General features: G+C 44.3%; 2 protein-coding genes across 2 annotated transcripts in view; both read right to left on the bottom strand.

Annotated features, from left to right (window-relative positions):
- LOC123754488 (serine/threonine-protein kinase NIM1) overlaps positions 1–15000 on the bottom strand; it is a 414954-nt gene that overhangs the window by 388547 nt on the left and 11407 nt on the right. The window lies entirely within an intron of this gene.
- LOC123754687 (Kruppel-like factor 18) lies at positions 8671–9486 on the bottom strand. Its single transcript, XM_045737156.2, has one exon. It carries the CDS (start codon positions 9484–9486, stop codon positions 8671–8673), a length of 816 nt encoding a protein of 271 aa, XP_045593112.2.

Below are 15000 nucleotides of genomic sequence, written 5' to 3'. Positions count from 1 at the left end.
AGGAAGCTACAGAGGTACAGAGGTACCTCCTACAACACACACTAATGCATCAGCGCCGGGAGAGCTGTCAACACAGCCGGGGACTATCAGTTGCAGTACACAGGTACTAGAAAAAGATTAACGTGACCAAAGGAAAACATGGATTCAGCGAAGGGGGAAATCCTGGGAGATAAGCTTGCTAGAGTACTATGGCAAGCTGAAGGAAATAGAGCAAGAGAGGATGGGTTGACTGCAGCTTTCTTGACTGTCAAGACACATGTGAGACTGTGCCACACAGCTGACTCTTACGTCATGTTGAAGAACATTGATGTGAGTGAGAGAGTTACTGTCAACCCGGAGGTTACCAGCAGTTACTGTCAACCCGGAGGTTACCAGCAGTTACTGTCAACCTGGAGGTTACCAGAGGAGTTACTGTCAACCTGGAGGTTACCAGCGGACACACTGTCAACCCGGAGGTTACCAGCAGTTACTGTCAACCCGGAGGTTACCAGCAGTTACTGTCAACCCGGAGGTTACCAGCAGTTACTGTCAACCCGGAGGTTACCAGCAGTTACTGTCAACCCGGAGATTACCAGCAGTTACTGTCAACCCGGAGGTTACCAGCAGTTACTGTCAACCCGGAGGTTACCAGCAGTTACTGTCAACCCGGAGGTTACCAGCAGTGACTGTCAACCCGGAGGTTACCAGCAGTTACTGTCAACCTGGAGGTTACCAGCAGTTACTGTCAACCCGGAGGTTACCAGCAGTTACTGTCAACCTGGAGGTTACCAGCAGTTACTGTCAACCCGGAGGTTACCAGCAGTTACTGTCAACCCGGAGGTTACCAGCAGTTACTGTCAACCCGGAGGTTACCAGCAGTTACTGTCAACCCGGAGGTTACCAGCAGTGACTGTCAACCCGGAGGTTACCAGCAGTGACTGTCAACCCGGAGGTTACCAGCAGTGACTGTCAACCCGGAGGTTACCAGCAGTGACTGTCAACCCGGAGGTTACCAGCAGTTACTGTCAACCCGGAGGTTACCAGCAGTGACTGTCAACCCGGAGGTTACCAGCAGTGACTGTCAACCCGGAGGTTACCAGCAGTGACTGTCAACCCGGAGGTTACCAGCAGTGACTGTCAACCCGGAGGTTACCAGCAGTTACTGTCAACCCGGAGGTTACCAGCAGTTACTGTCAACCCGGAGGTTACCAGCAGTTACTGTCAACCTGGAGGTTACCAGCAGTTACTGTCAACCCGGAGGTTACCAGCAGTTACTGTCAACCTGGAGGTTACCAGCAGTTACTGTCAACCCGGAGGTTACCAGCGGAGTTACTGTCAACCTGGAGGTTACCAGCAGTTACTGTCAACCCGGAGGTTACCAGCAGTTACTGTCAACCTGGAGGTTACCAGCAGTTACTGTCAACCTGGAGGTTACCAGCAGTTACTGTCAACCTGGAGGTTACCAGCGGAGTTACTGTCAACCTGGAGGTTACCAGCAGTTACTGTCAACCTGGAGGTTACCAGCAGTTACTGTCAACCTGGAGGTTACCAGCGGAGTTACTGTCAACCCGGAGGTTACCAGCAGTTACTGTCAACCCGGAGGTTACCAGCGGAGTTACTGTCAACCCGGAGGTTACCAGCAGTTACTGTCAACCTGGAGGTTACCAGCGGAGTTACTGTCAACCCGGAGGTTACCAGCAGTTACTGTCAACCCGGAGGTTACCAGCAGTTACTGTCAACCTGGAGGTTACCAGCAGTTACTGTCAACCCGGAGGTTACCAGCAGTTACTGTCAACCTGGAGGTTACCAGCAGTGACTGTCAACCCGGAGGTTACCAGCAGTTACTGTCAACCTGGAGGTTACCAGCAGTGACTGTCAACCCGGAGGTTACCAGCAGTTACTGTCAACCTGGAGGTTACCAGCGGAGTTACTGTCAACCTGGAGGTTACCAGCAGTTACTGTCAACCCGGAGGTTACCAGCAGTTACTGTCAACCCGGAGGTTACCAGCAGTTACTGTCAACCCGGAGGTTACCAGCAGTTACTGTCAACCCGGAGGTTACCAGCAGTTACTGTCAACCCGGAGGTTACCAGCAGTTACTGTCAACCCGGAGGTTACCAGCAGTTACTGTCAACCCGGAGGTTACCAGCAGTTACTGTCAACCCGGAGGTTACCAGCAGTTACTGTCAACCCGGAGGTTACCAGCGGAGTTACTGTCAACCTGGAGGTTACCAGCGGAGTTACTGTCAACCTGGAGGTTACCAGCGGAGTTACTGTCAACCCGGAGGTTACCAGCAGTTACTGTCAACCTGGAGGTTACCAGCAGTTACTGTCAACCCGGAGGTTACCAGCGGAGTTACTGTCAACCTGGAGGTTACCAGCAGTTACTGTCAACCCGGAGGTTACCAGCAGTTACTGTCAACCTGGAGGTTACCAGCAGTTACTGTCAACCCGGAGGTTACCAGCGGAGTTACTGTCAACCCGGAGGTTACCAGCAGTTACTGTCAACCCGGAGGTTACCAGCAGTTACTGTCAACCTGGAGGTTACCAGCAGTTACTGTCAACCTGGAGGTTACCAGCAGTGACTGTCAACCCGGAGGTTACCAGCAGTTACTGTCAACCCGGAGGTTACCAGCAGTTACTGTCAACCTGGAGGTTACCAGCAGTTACTGTCAACCTGGAGGTTACCAGCAGTTACTGTCAACCCGGAGGTTACCAGCAGTTACTGTCAACCTGGAGGTTACCAGCAGTTACTGTCAATCCGGAGGTTACCAGCAGTTACTGTCAACCCGGAGGTTACCAGCGGAGTTACTGTCAACCTGGAGGTTACCAGCGGAGTTACTGTCAACCTGGAGGTTACCAGCAGTTACTGTCAACCCGGAGGTTACCAGCGGAGTTACTGTCAACCTGGAGGTTACCAGCAGTTACTGTCAACCCGGAGGTTACCAGCAGTTACTGTCAACCTGGAGGATACCAGCAGTTACTGTCAACCCGGAGGTTACCAGCGGAGTTACTGTCAACCCGGAGGTTACCAGCAGTTACTGTCAACCCGGAGGTTACCAGCAGTTACTGTCAACCCGGAGGTTACCAGCGGAGTTACTGTCAACCTGGAGGTTACCAGCGGAGTTACTGTCAACCTGGAGGTTACCAGCAGTTACTGTCAACCCGGAGGTTACCAGCGGAGTTACTGTCAACCCGGAGGTTACCAGCGGAGTTACTGTCAACCTGGAGGTTACCAGCAGTTACTGCCAACCCGGAGGTTACCAGCGGAGTTACTGTCAACCCGGAGGTTACCAGCAGTTACTGTCAACCCGGAGGTTACCAGCAGTTACTGTCAACCCGGAGGTTACCAGCGGAGTTACTGTCAACCCGGAGGTTACCAGCAGTTACTGTCAACCCGAAGGTTACCAGCAGTTACTGTCAACCCGGAGGTTACCAGCAGTTACTGTCAACCCGGAGGTTACCAGAGGAGTTACTGTCAACCTGGAGGTTACCAGCAGTTACTGTCAACCCGGAGGTTACCAGCAGTTACTGTCAACCTGGAGGTTACCAGCAGTTACTGTCAACCCGGAGGTTACCAGCAGTTACTGTCAACCCGGAGGTTACCAGAGGAGTTACTGTCAACCTGGAGGTTACCAGCAGTTACTGTCAACCCGGAGGTTACCAGCAGTTACTGTCAACCCGGAGGTTACCTAGCAGTTACTGTCAACCCGGAGGTTACCAGCAGTTACTGTCAACCCGGAGGTTACCAGCAGTTACTGTCAACCCGGAGGTTACCAGCAGTTACTGTCAACCCGGAGGTTACCAGAGGAGTTACTGTCAACCTGGAGGTTACCAGCAGTTACTGTCAACCCGGAGGTTACCAGCGGAGTTACTGTCAACCCGGAGGTTACCAGCAGTTACTGTCAACCCGGAGGTTACCAGCAGTTACTGTCAACCCGGAGGTTACCAGCAGTTACTGTCAACCCGGAGGTTACCAGCAGTTACTGTCAACCCGGAGGTTACCAGCAGTTACTGTCAACCTGGAGGTTACCAGCAGTTACTGTCAACCCGGAGGTTACCAGCAGTTACTGTCAACCCGGAGGTTACCAGAGGAGTTACTGTCAACCTGGAGGTTACCAGCAGTTACTGTCAACCCGGAGGTTACCAGCAGTTACTGTCAACCCGGAGGTTACCAGCAGTTACTGTCAACCCGGAGGTTACCAGCAGTTACTGTCAACCCGGAGGTTACCAGCAGTTACTGTCAACCCGGAGGTTACCAGCAGTTACTGTCAACCCGGAGGTTACCAGAGGAGTTACTGTCAACCTGGAGGTTACCAGCAGTTACTGTCAACCCGGAGGTTACCAGCGGAGTTACTGTCAACCCGGAGGTTACCAGCAGTTACTGTCAACCCGGAGGTTACCAGCAGTTACTGTCAACCCGGAGGTTACCAGCAGTTACTGTCAACCCGGAGGTTACCAGCAGTTACTGTCAACCCGGAGGTTACCAGCAGTTACTGTCAACCCGGAGGTTACCAGCAGTTACTGTCAACCCGGAGGTTACCAGCAGTTACTGTCAACCCGGAGGTTACCAGCAGTTACTGTCAACCCGGAGGTTACCAGCAGTTACTGTCAACCCGGAGGTTACCAGCAGTGACTGTCAACCCGGAGGTTACCAGCAGTTACTGTCAACCCGAAGGTTACCAGCAGTTACTGTCAACCCGGAGGTTACCAGCAGTTACTGTCAACCCGGAGGTTACCAGAGGAGTTACTGTCAACCTGGAGGTTACCAGCAGTTACTGTCAACCCGGAGGTTACCAGCAGTTACTGTCAACCTGGAGGTTACCAGCAGTTACTGTCAACCCGGAGGTTACCAGCAGTTACTGTCAACCCGGAGGTTACCAGAGGAGTTACTGTCAACCTGGAGGTTACCAGCAGTTACTGTCAACCCGGAGGTTACCAGCAGTTACTGTCAACCCGGAGGTTACCAGCAGTTACTGTCAACCCGGAGGTTACCAGCAGTTACTGTCAACCCGGAGGTTACCAGCAGTTACTGTCAACTCGGAGGTTACCAGCAGTTACTGTCAACCCGGAGGTTACCAGAGGAGTTACTGTCAACCTGGAGGTTACCAGCAGTTACTGTCAACCCGGAGGTTACCAGCGGAGTTACTGTCAACCCGGAGGTTACCAGCAGTTACTGTCAACCCGGAGGTTACCAGCAGTTACTGTCAACCCGGAGGTTACCAGCAGTTACTGTCAACCCGGAGGTTACCAGCAGTTACTGTCAACCCGGAGGTTACCAGCAGTTACTGTCAACCTGGAGGTTACCAGCAGTTACTGTCAACCCGGAGGTTACCAGCAGTTACTGTCAACCCGGAGGTTACCAGAGGAGTTACTGTCAACCTGGAGGTTACCAGCAGTTACTGTCAACCCGGAGGTTACCAGCAGTTACTGTCAACCCGGAGGTTACCAGCAGTTACTGTCAACCCGGAGGTTACCAGCAGTTACTGTCAACCCGGAGGTTACCAGCAGTTACTGTCAACCCGGAGGTTACCATCAGTTACTGTCAACCCGGAGGTTACCAGAGGAGTTACTGTCAACCTGGAGGTTACCAGCAGTTACTGTCAACCCGGAGGTTACCAGCAGTTACTGTCAACCCGGAGGTTACCAGCAGTTACTGTCAACCCGGAGGTTACCAGCAGTTACTGTCAACCCGGAGGTTACCAGCAGTTACTGTCAACCCGGAGGTTACCAGCAGTTACTGTCAACCCGGAGGTTACCAGCAGTTACTGTCAACCCGGAGGTTACCAGCAGTTACTGTCAACCTGGAGGTTACCAGCAGTTACTGTCAACCTGGAGGTTACCAGCATTTACTGTCAACCTGGAGGTTACCAGCAGTTACTGTCAACCCGGAGGTTACCAGCAGTTACTGTCAACCTGGAGGTTACCAGCAGTTACTGTCAACCCGGAGGTTACCAGCAGTTACTGTCGACCTGGAGGTTACCAGCAGTTACTGTCAACCCGGAGGTTACCAGCAGTTACTGTCAACCTGGAGGTTACCAGCAGTTACTGTCAACCTGGAGGTTACCAGAGGAGTTACTGTCAACCCGGAGGTTACCAGCAGTTACTGTCAACCTGGAGGTTACCAGCAGTTACTGTCAACCTGGAGGTTACCAGCAGTTACTGTCAACCTGGAGGTTACCAGAGGAGTTACTGTCAACCTGGAGGTTACCAGCAGTTACTGTCAACCCGGAGGTTACCAGAGGAGTTACTGTCAACCCGGAGGTTACCAGCAGTTACTGTCAACCCGGAGGTTACCAGAGGAGTTACTGTCAACCTGGAGGTTACCAGCAGTTACCGTCAACCCGGAGGTTACCAGCGGAGTTACTGTCAACCTGGAGGTTACCAGCAGTTACTGTCAACTATCACACCATGACCCACTCGCTCCTCAGTATAATATTTTCCATTATCGGGTACAGGAAGCCGGCGTTTAGGCTTATCAAGGCCTACCCCATCCCTAGATCAACAACTGACCTTCCCCTGGATGTAACCCCGGAACTATGCCTAACTGCCAGGTATCTATTTACTGCCAGGTGAACAGCGGCATCAGATGATAGGAAACATACCCCCCACCATTTGTTCCACCCGGGAATTGAAGAAGGATCCCACACTGTGAATCAGAGACACAGACCACTGTCAATGACCGCAGATAATGCAAAACAGCTTAAAAATAACTACTCGGAATAAGCAGACGATGAGTCACAATAACGGGGCTGAATGACCGAACCAGACATCAGAAGATGACGAGGCGACGACGTTTCGGTCCGTCTCGGACCGAAACGTCGATTGTGTTAACGGAATTTACTTCATAATGGTCCAAACCTCGTCGTGTCTTCACCCTCTGGCGTGTGGTTCAGTCATGCTCCGGATAACATCCCCGTGGTGTAGTGGTAAGACACGCGCCTGGCGTTCCGCGAGCGCTTTGTCCTGGGTTCGTATCCTGGCCGGGGAGGAGTTACTGGGCGCCAACCCTTAACTGTAGCCTCTGTTTACCTAACAGTAAAAGGGTACCTGGTTATTAAACGACTTGGCGGGGTCGTCTTCCGGGGAATATAAGATTAAGGACCTGACCCAAACGCTACGGTTGGTAGTAGCTATCTTGTGTTATCTTTAGAAAGGAAATAATGCAAATAAATAGTGTAAATGTGTTAGAGCATTATTTTTGTAAATTATGTGTTAGCTGCTTGATACATATGCCAGAGTATACTGACCTTGATACATATGCCAGAGTATACTGACCTTGATACATATGCCAGAGTATACTGACCTTGATACATATGCCAGAGTATACTGACCTTGATACATATGCCAGAGTATACTGACCATGATACATATGCCAGAGTATACTGACCATGATACATATGCCAGAGTATACTGACCATGATACATATGCCAGAGTATACTGACCTTGATACATATGCCAGAGTATACTGACCTTGATACATATGCCAGAGTATACTGACCATGATACATATGCCAGAGTATACTGACCATGATACATATGCCAGAGTATACTGACCATGATACATATGCCAGAGTATACTGACCTTGATACATATGCCAGAGTATACTGACCTTGATACATATGCCAGAGTATACTGACCTTGATACATATGCCAGAGTATACTGACCTTGATACATATGCCAGAGTATACTGACCTTGATACATATGCCAGAGTATACTGACCATGATACATATGCCAGAGTATACTGACCATGACACATATGCCAGAGTATACTGACCATGATACATATGCCAGAGTATACTGACCATGACACATGCCAGAGTATACTGACCTTGATACATATGCCAGAGTATACTAACCTTAATACATATGCCAGAGTATACTGACCATGACACATGCCAGAGTATACTGACCTTGATACATATGCCAGAGTATACTGACCATGACACATATGCCAGAGTATACTGACCTTGATACATATGCCAGAGTATACTGACCATGACACATATGCCAGAGTATACTGACCATGATACATATGCCAGAGTATACTGACCATGACACATGCCAGAGTATACTGACCTTGATACATATGCCAGAGTATACTGACCATGACACATATGCCAGAGTATACTGACCATGATACATATGCCAGAGTATACTGACCATGACACATATGCCAGAGTATACTGACCATGACACATATGCCAGAGTATACTGATCATGACACATATGCCAGAGTATACTAACCTTAATACATATGCCAGAGTATACTGACCATGATACATATGCCAGAGTATACTAACCTTAATACATATGCCAGAGTATACTGACCATGACACATGCCAGAGTATACTGACCTTGATACATATGCCAGAGTATACTGACCATGACACATATGCCAGAGTATACTGACCATGATACATATGCCAGAGTATACTGACCATGACACATATGCCAGAGTATACTGACCATGACACATATGCCAGAGTATACTGACCATGATACATATGCCAGAGTATACTGACCATGACACATATGCCAGAGTATACTGACCATGACACATATGCCAGAGTATACTGACCATGACACATATGCCAGAGTATACTAACCTTAATACATATGCCAGAGTATACTGACCATGATACATATGCCAGAGTATACTGACCTTGTCTTTATTTCACCTCACTTTAATTCATGTGCAATTCATAGTTCCCAGAGTAGTTCATATAGTTCCCAGAGTAGTTCATATAGTTCCCAGAGTAGATCATATAGTTCCCAGAGTAGATCATATAGTTCCCAGAGTAGATCATATAGTTCCCAGAGTAGTTCATATAGTTCCCAGAGTAGATCATATAGTTCCCAGAGTAGATCATATAGTTCCCAGAGTAGATCATATAGTTCCCAGAGTAGATCATATAGTTCCCAGAGTAGTTCATATAGTTCCCAGAGTAGATCATATAGTTCCCAGAGTAGTTCATATAGTTCCCAGAGTAGATCATATAGTTCCCAGAGTAGTTCATATAGTTCCCAGAGTAGATCATATAGTTCCCAGAGTAGATCATATAGTTCCCAGAGTAGATCATATAGTTCCCAGAGTAGTTCATATAGTTCCCAGAGTAGATCATATAGTTCCCAGAGTAGATCATATAGTTCCCAGAGTAGATCATATAGTTCCCAGAGTAGATCATATAGTTCCCAGAGTAGTTCATATAGTTCCCAGAGTAGATCATATAGTTCCCAGAGTAGTTCATATAGTTCCCAGAGTAGATCATATAGTTCCCAGAGTAGATCATATAGTTCCCAGAGTAGATCATATAGTTCCCAGAGTAGATCATATAGTTCCCAGAGTAGTTCATATAGTTCCCAGAGTAGATCATATAGTTCCCAGAGTAGATCATATAGTTCCCAGAGTAGATCATATAGTTCCCAGAGTAGTTCATATAGTTCCCAGAGTAGATCATATAGTTCCCAGAGTAGATCATATAGTTCCCAGAGTAGATCATATAGTTCCCAGAGTAGAGGAGACATATCTACTCTTTAACTGGAGAGTAATATGGGCAAACCCTCGTGTTAATTTTATTGCCCCAAAACAACGTGAATTATTGTATGGCTATACTCGTGGGACCCTCCCTACTAATGATAGGCTGTTCATGTTGGGCATTATGGACAATAATAGGTACTAAATGTACAACAGAATAGGTACAATAACCAATGAACTGAAAATGAGAATAATATGCATATATATATATTGTATTTCTGTAAGCAGAAAGTTGTACTTGATGAATTACAGACACTTAAAAGTTTTATGTGGACCAAGCATTAGAGTGGATTTAATGAGGTTTTTTATGTTTCATATTGACATAAAATGTAAGAAAATTAAAAATACATTAATTATGCTACTTTCTGAATAAATTTTTTGTGTGGCTAGGAAGGTGGAAGGGTGGTTACTCAGTAGACAGAATACTGAAGTTCTTGCGAGATAGGATCAAGTATAACATTTGAGATTTACGGCTCATGTTCGGTGATATGGAAAATTAGTTTACTGAGAATTATATATATATAAATGTAGTATTTTCCCTTGTAAATTGATATAAATATGATTTTTATATTGTATATTATTTAATAAAGATAAACAATCTTTTTCGTTATCCATTTATCTATGTGAAGTTAATTCTACAGTGCCTTGGCTGAAAAGTTGTGAGTCGCATGACCCTCAAACACTCCTGGTATGCAAGTGACGGTTCTAAACTTATTTGTCCTCCATCTTGCCTTTAACTTTGTCCAGCTACAAGATGTGTTTCACTTTCCACGTTTCCGTCAAGTTGAGAATCGTTCGTAAATCTGATGATGTTTGCACTTCCTCGACAAAACTTTATTCTTGCTTGATTCTACTTTATTATAACTCGAGATTCATGTGTTTCCGCAGTTTTATTCACCAGTATTTGACTAGTGAACTAATGGGCTTTGGATTTTCAGAGCCCGTTTTTCATAGGCTTTGGTACTTTCTTCAGCGCCCCAAAAGCCTATTTTGCAGTATATAAATTGGACTGATATGTAATTAGTTACCTCCTTAGGCAAGTGGGCATTGTTTTATATTCTAATGTTCATATATATATTGTCCCAACAACGTTATATTCTATATAAATCACCAAGGCCGAATATTAATAAACCGAGTAAATAAACCAATAAACAATAGACTAAGTAATCCTACCTGAAACGATCAACATATAAACGAATGGGGAAGATTGTCTAAACCAACAATCCTCTACAATTGGAGTGAACTTAGGAAAAACATCCACTGCTATTACGTAATGAACTTAAAGACCACCAACCAGGAGACCTAATCAGAGACAGGGCCACGGGGACGTTGATCCCCAGAACTAATAACAAGTGGATAGGTAGGAAAATATTCCTTTACGACTGGACAGCAAGACTAGAAAAATAGTCATTACGATTGAACAGGAGGCTGAAGAAAGCATTCATCTCTGATTGGAGGTTGATGGCAACTTGATCATGAATGGTCTGTGCATGAGCAGCTATTATTGGTCAAGTTTCTTCAGACATTTATCAGCTATTATTTGTCAAGTTTCTTTAGACATTTATCAGCTATTATTGGTCAAGTTTCTTTAGACATTTATCAGCTATTATTTGTCAAGTTTCTTTAGACATTTATCAGCTATTATTGGTCAAGTTTCTTTAGACATTTATCAGCTATTATTTGTCAAATTTCTTTAGACATTTATCAGCTATTATTTGTCAAGTTTCTATAAATTAAAATTACTTGTTTATTTGTTATGATTATGGCTGAGCCCTCTTGTGATCCCCAAGCATAATCAGCCTTAGGTTGCACCTAGTTCCCCAAACCCTATTTCTATCACTGATTAATCATAATAAATACGATGGAGTTGGGCACAGAAGCAACAGCACGGGTTATGGAGATGCCAATAAATTGCTATAGACTAAATTTCAAAAAAACACACTTCTACCAAACCAAATATATTCTTTAAAATATATGACATTTAAAGCGACTTATAAGTTCAACGTGTATGTTGCCAACGTTGGTTGTCTGCTTGTGTGTACCAACACCATTATGACTGAAAATTCTGGTCACCATTGTTTCATGATTGACACATAAACTAGCCCGAATACTTTATTTCAAACGTCGAGAAGTCAGCAAACAATGTAAGGGTCCCGGAGCGCAGTAGTCAACGCAATTAGTTCGCACTCTTAAGGTCCCGGGTTTTATTCCCCTGGCAAGCTAGAAACATTCAGATACGTCTCCTTTCATCCGAAGGCACTGTTCAGTTAGCAGTAAATAGGTACTTGGGAGCTAAACAACTGTGGCGGGTTGCAAAGGTCAGCAGTTAGCCTAGGGCGAACATTTTTCAGAGCGTGTTTGCTCAAATCGGCAACACTCTTCTAAACAATTGTCTTGCGTGCCCTCTGGTAGTGTGAGCCGCAGATTATTCTGATTATATTTGTATTTGACTATTTTGTATGAAGAAAGAACAAAATGAATGAAAGTATTCTTAAAGATGCCCGAAACGCTGCGCGTACTAGTGGTTTTACAAGAATGTAATTACTATGTTATGTATCCTCACAATCCCAATGTACCTTCTTGTATATATATACATAAGTACACGTATATATATATATACAGCAGTCTCCGTGGTGTAGTGGTAAGACACTCGCCTGGCGTTCCGCGAGCGCTATGTCATGGGTTCGTATCCTGGCCGGGGAGGATTTACTGGGCGCAATTCCTTAACTATAGCCTCTGTTTAACGCAACAGTAAAATGTGTACTTGGTTGTAACAACGATTCTTCGCGGCGGGGATCGTATTCCAGGGACCTGCCCGAAACGCTACGCGTACTAGTGGCTGTACAAGAATGTAACAACTCTTGTATATATCTCTCAAAAAAAAATAATAATAATAAATAAAGGTGACTGTTTGGGCGACGAACATCTCTTCTGAATTGTTTTAAAGGCGCAGCTTTAGGATTTATATGTTATTATAACTAGTTATTTCCAAGAAATCAAATTCATGAAGTAGCAACAATAATAACTATAATGAACATTTTTAAGGAAAGAATAGTTTTATTGTTTATTTGTGAATATTTATTGCTTTACTATTAACAAAAGTACAGCAGAGAGGTTAAAATAAATGCAAGCTTTTGAGAAAGCCTGTTACAAAACTTTTATTATCTTGAATAAACCATTGAAAAATAACACTGTATGAATAATATTTAACCTTATAACCAGGAAGAAAGAAGTGTAAACATGAAATTATAAGTATTGATTAATATTTTAAATAAAAAAATGAGGAAAGCAAAGTTATTATTTTACTCAGAAGTAGATGTAGTTGTTGTGAGAGCTGAGCTGCACAACCAATTTCATTAGTAATAAGTAAACTCCTATGATTACACTTGACAAAGTTCCGTACTGATATCAATTAACTCGCATTAATATAGTCATGAAAATAATGTTAATATTGCCATTACAAGATTTCTCAGACATATAAGTTCCTGGAATGGAATTTAAGTGTCAAAATCTCCTTTTGTGCTTTAATTATGTCATTAACCGATCTTTTTCAATATTTTCTAGTTCAACTCTTAAATCTTGTGTAGTTGCTTATCCCTTGTGCCTCCAAACTCATCATCTTCCTTAATCAAGTGCATCCAAAATTATCCACATCAATCCACTGCAACATTTCCAAATTCAGTTTGTTTAATGTTACACTATCCGAACACTTCATGAATTTTACAGCTACTTCAAATAACCTTAATTTAGTAAATAATAGAGAACATTTATCAGCAGTTAAATCAAATGCGCGAAAATTGCATTTCAAGGCTCTGAATACATGTTTTCTCATAAATTTCAAGATCTGTCTTGTGTTCTTTAGGTTTGGGAAATAATTAGCATTACCATTTTCGACATCACGTTTGAAAAAAACATCAAAAATAAAAAAAAAACAAGAAAAGTTTTACCAGATCTGGTAAATTGGTGTTCAAGTCATTTATGTGAGAAATCTGCGAAAAAAACGTGATTCTACCAATCTGATAGATACCGGTAATTATTGACAAGAACATTTTTCATCGGTCAAAAAATAGAGGAATTTCGTCAAACATTCAACAAATCTTTAAAGCACAGAACCTGCACTAAGTCACCGAGTACTGTTGTACACACGTACCTGTCGACACTGAATTCACCTCGCTCAGTTAATTCTGAATTAGTCTTATTTTTCCTAAAAAACATGAGCATAAATATAATTACCTATTTTGGTTTCAGTTTTCATCACTTCAATTTTCTTAAGTACAGTTTTTGCACCCAAGGCCTCTTCGTGTACGATACAGTGAAAGCCTACCAGAGGACGTCCAACCTATTTTGCACGCATGTTTCGAAACCTGCTTCTTTACCAACGACACTGAGTGGTGGGCCATCAGTTGTCACAACAACTGGTTCTGAACAGTCAGCATGTCAATTAGACAGTTTGTTTACTACTTACATAGTCGTGCGTATTTCAGCCCCTGTGGTATGTTCAGGTAACAATACCAATTAACCAGTTCTTCACATATTAATGATAATCTTCATGGATTTATTATGGGTGGGGTTTAAAGAATAAAGAAGTGGCACTGCGTGCCAGCAACAATGTTTCGTGTCATTCTTGGCACTACGTGCAATAGGTTCGCCGTCCCTGGCCTAGAGATGACCTCGAAAAGTCTAACTGGCTAAAGAAGTTGTCATTGGCGGCAACTATGTTCCGCTACCTTAGTCACTCTTATGTTCATAATATCCTCATGAACACTGGCACCCGGAGTCTGCCAGTGCAGACTAACTTATCACGTGCCTCTGTATGACTAACCATCCTGTGTGACGGGTATTTTTAGCATCACGTAGCTAGTGTTTTGACAACTGTACTCCCCTTTCATATAGTCTAGGGTAGCTGCACAAATACAGATGTACCTAATGTGTTAATATAAATATGACTGGGAATTAAGACACACCAGCACCATGATTCAACAAAAATTTCACTAACGAAACCTGTACATCTTTCTTCGATCGCGTATTTAGCCAGTATTTATTAAACATTTATGAGCTCTGAAGCACTAGGAGGCTGTTTATAACAATAATAATCTTCGAGTGTGAAGTATTGGAACTCTTAAACTCATAAGACAGACTAAACAGCCAAAGATCAAGGGAAAAGATGCACAGGTTTCGTAAGTGTAAATGCTTGATGAATCCTGGCACAGGTATTACCTGCATTTCTCGACAGAGTATACACAAGAGAAAATTATGGTAACCTTTTCCATTATACAGTACGGGAACATTGTTACTTAAAAGCCGCAATTCCAAAGCATTATTATTCCAATGGGAAAGTACTGGAGACGAACCACCACACAGCATATGCAGGCCAGAGGTGGCCGGGGATGATGGAGCCAGCTGGGCCTCTTGGCGTGGCCCACAATTTTGATGGAGCCTACTAGAACAAAAATCATAACATTTTGGGACCTCGAAAGAA

Source organism: Procambarus clarkii, chromosome 18, assembly GCF_040958095.1.
Source record: "Procambarus clarkii isolate CNS0578487 chromosome 18, FALCON_Pclarkii_2.0, whole genome shotgun sequence".
NCBI lineage: Eukaryota > Metazoa > Arthropoda > Malacostraca > Decapoda > Cambaridae > Procambarus > Procambarus clarkii.
Note: the sequence above shows the minus strand (reverse complement) of the source record. Positions and strands in the feature narration are given on the sequence as shown.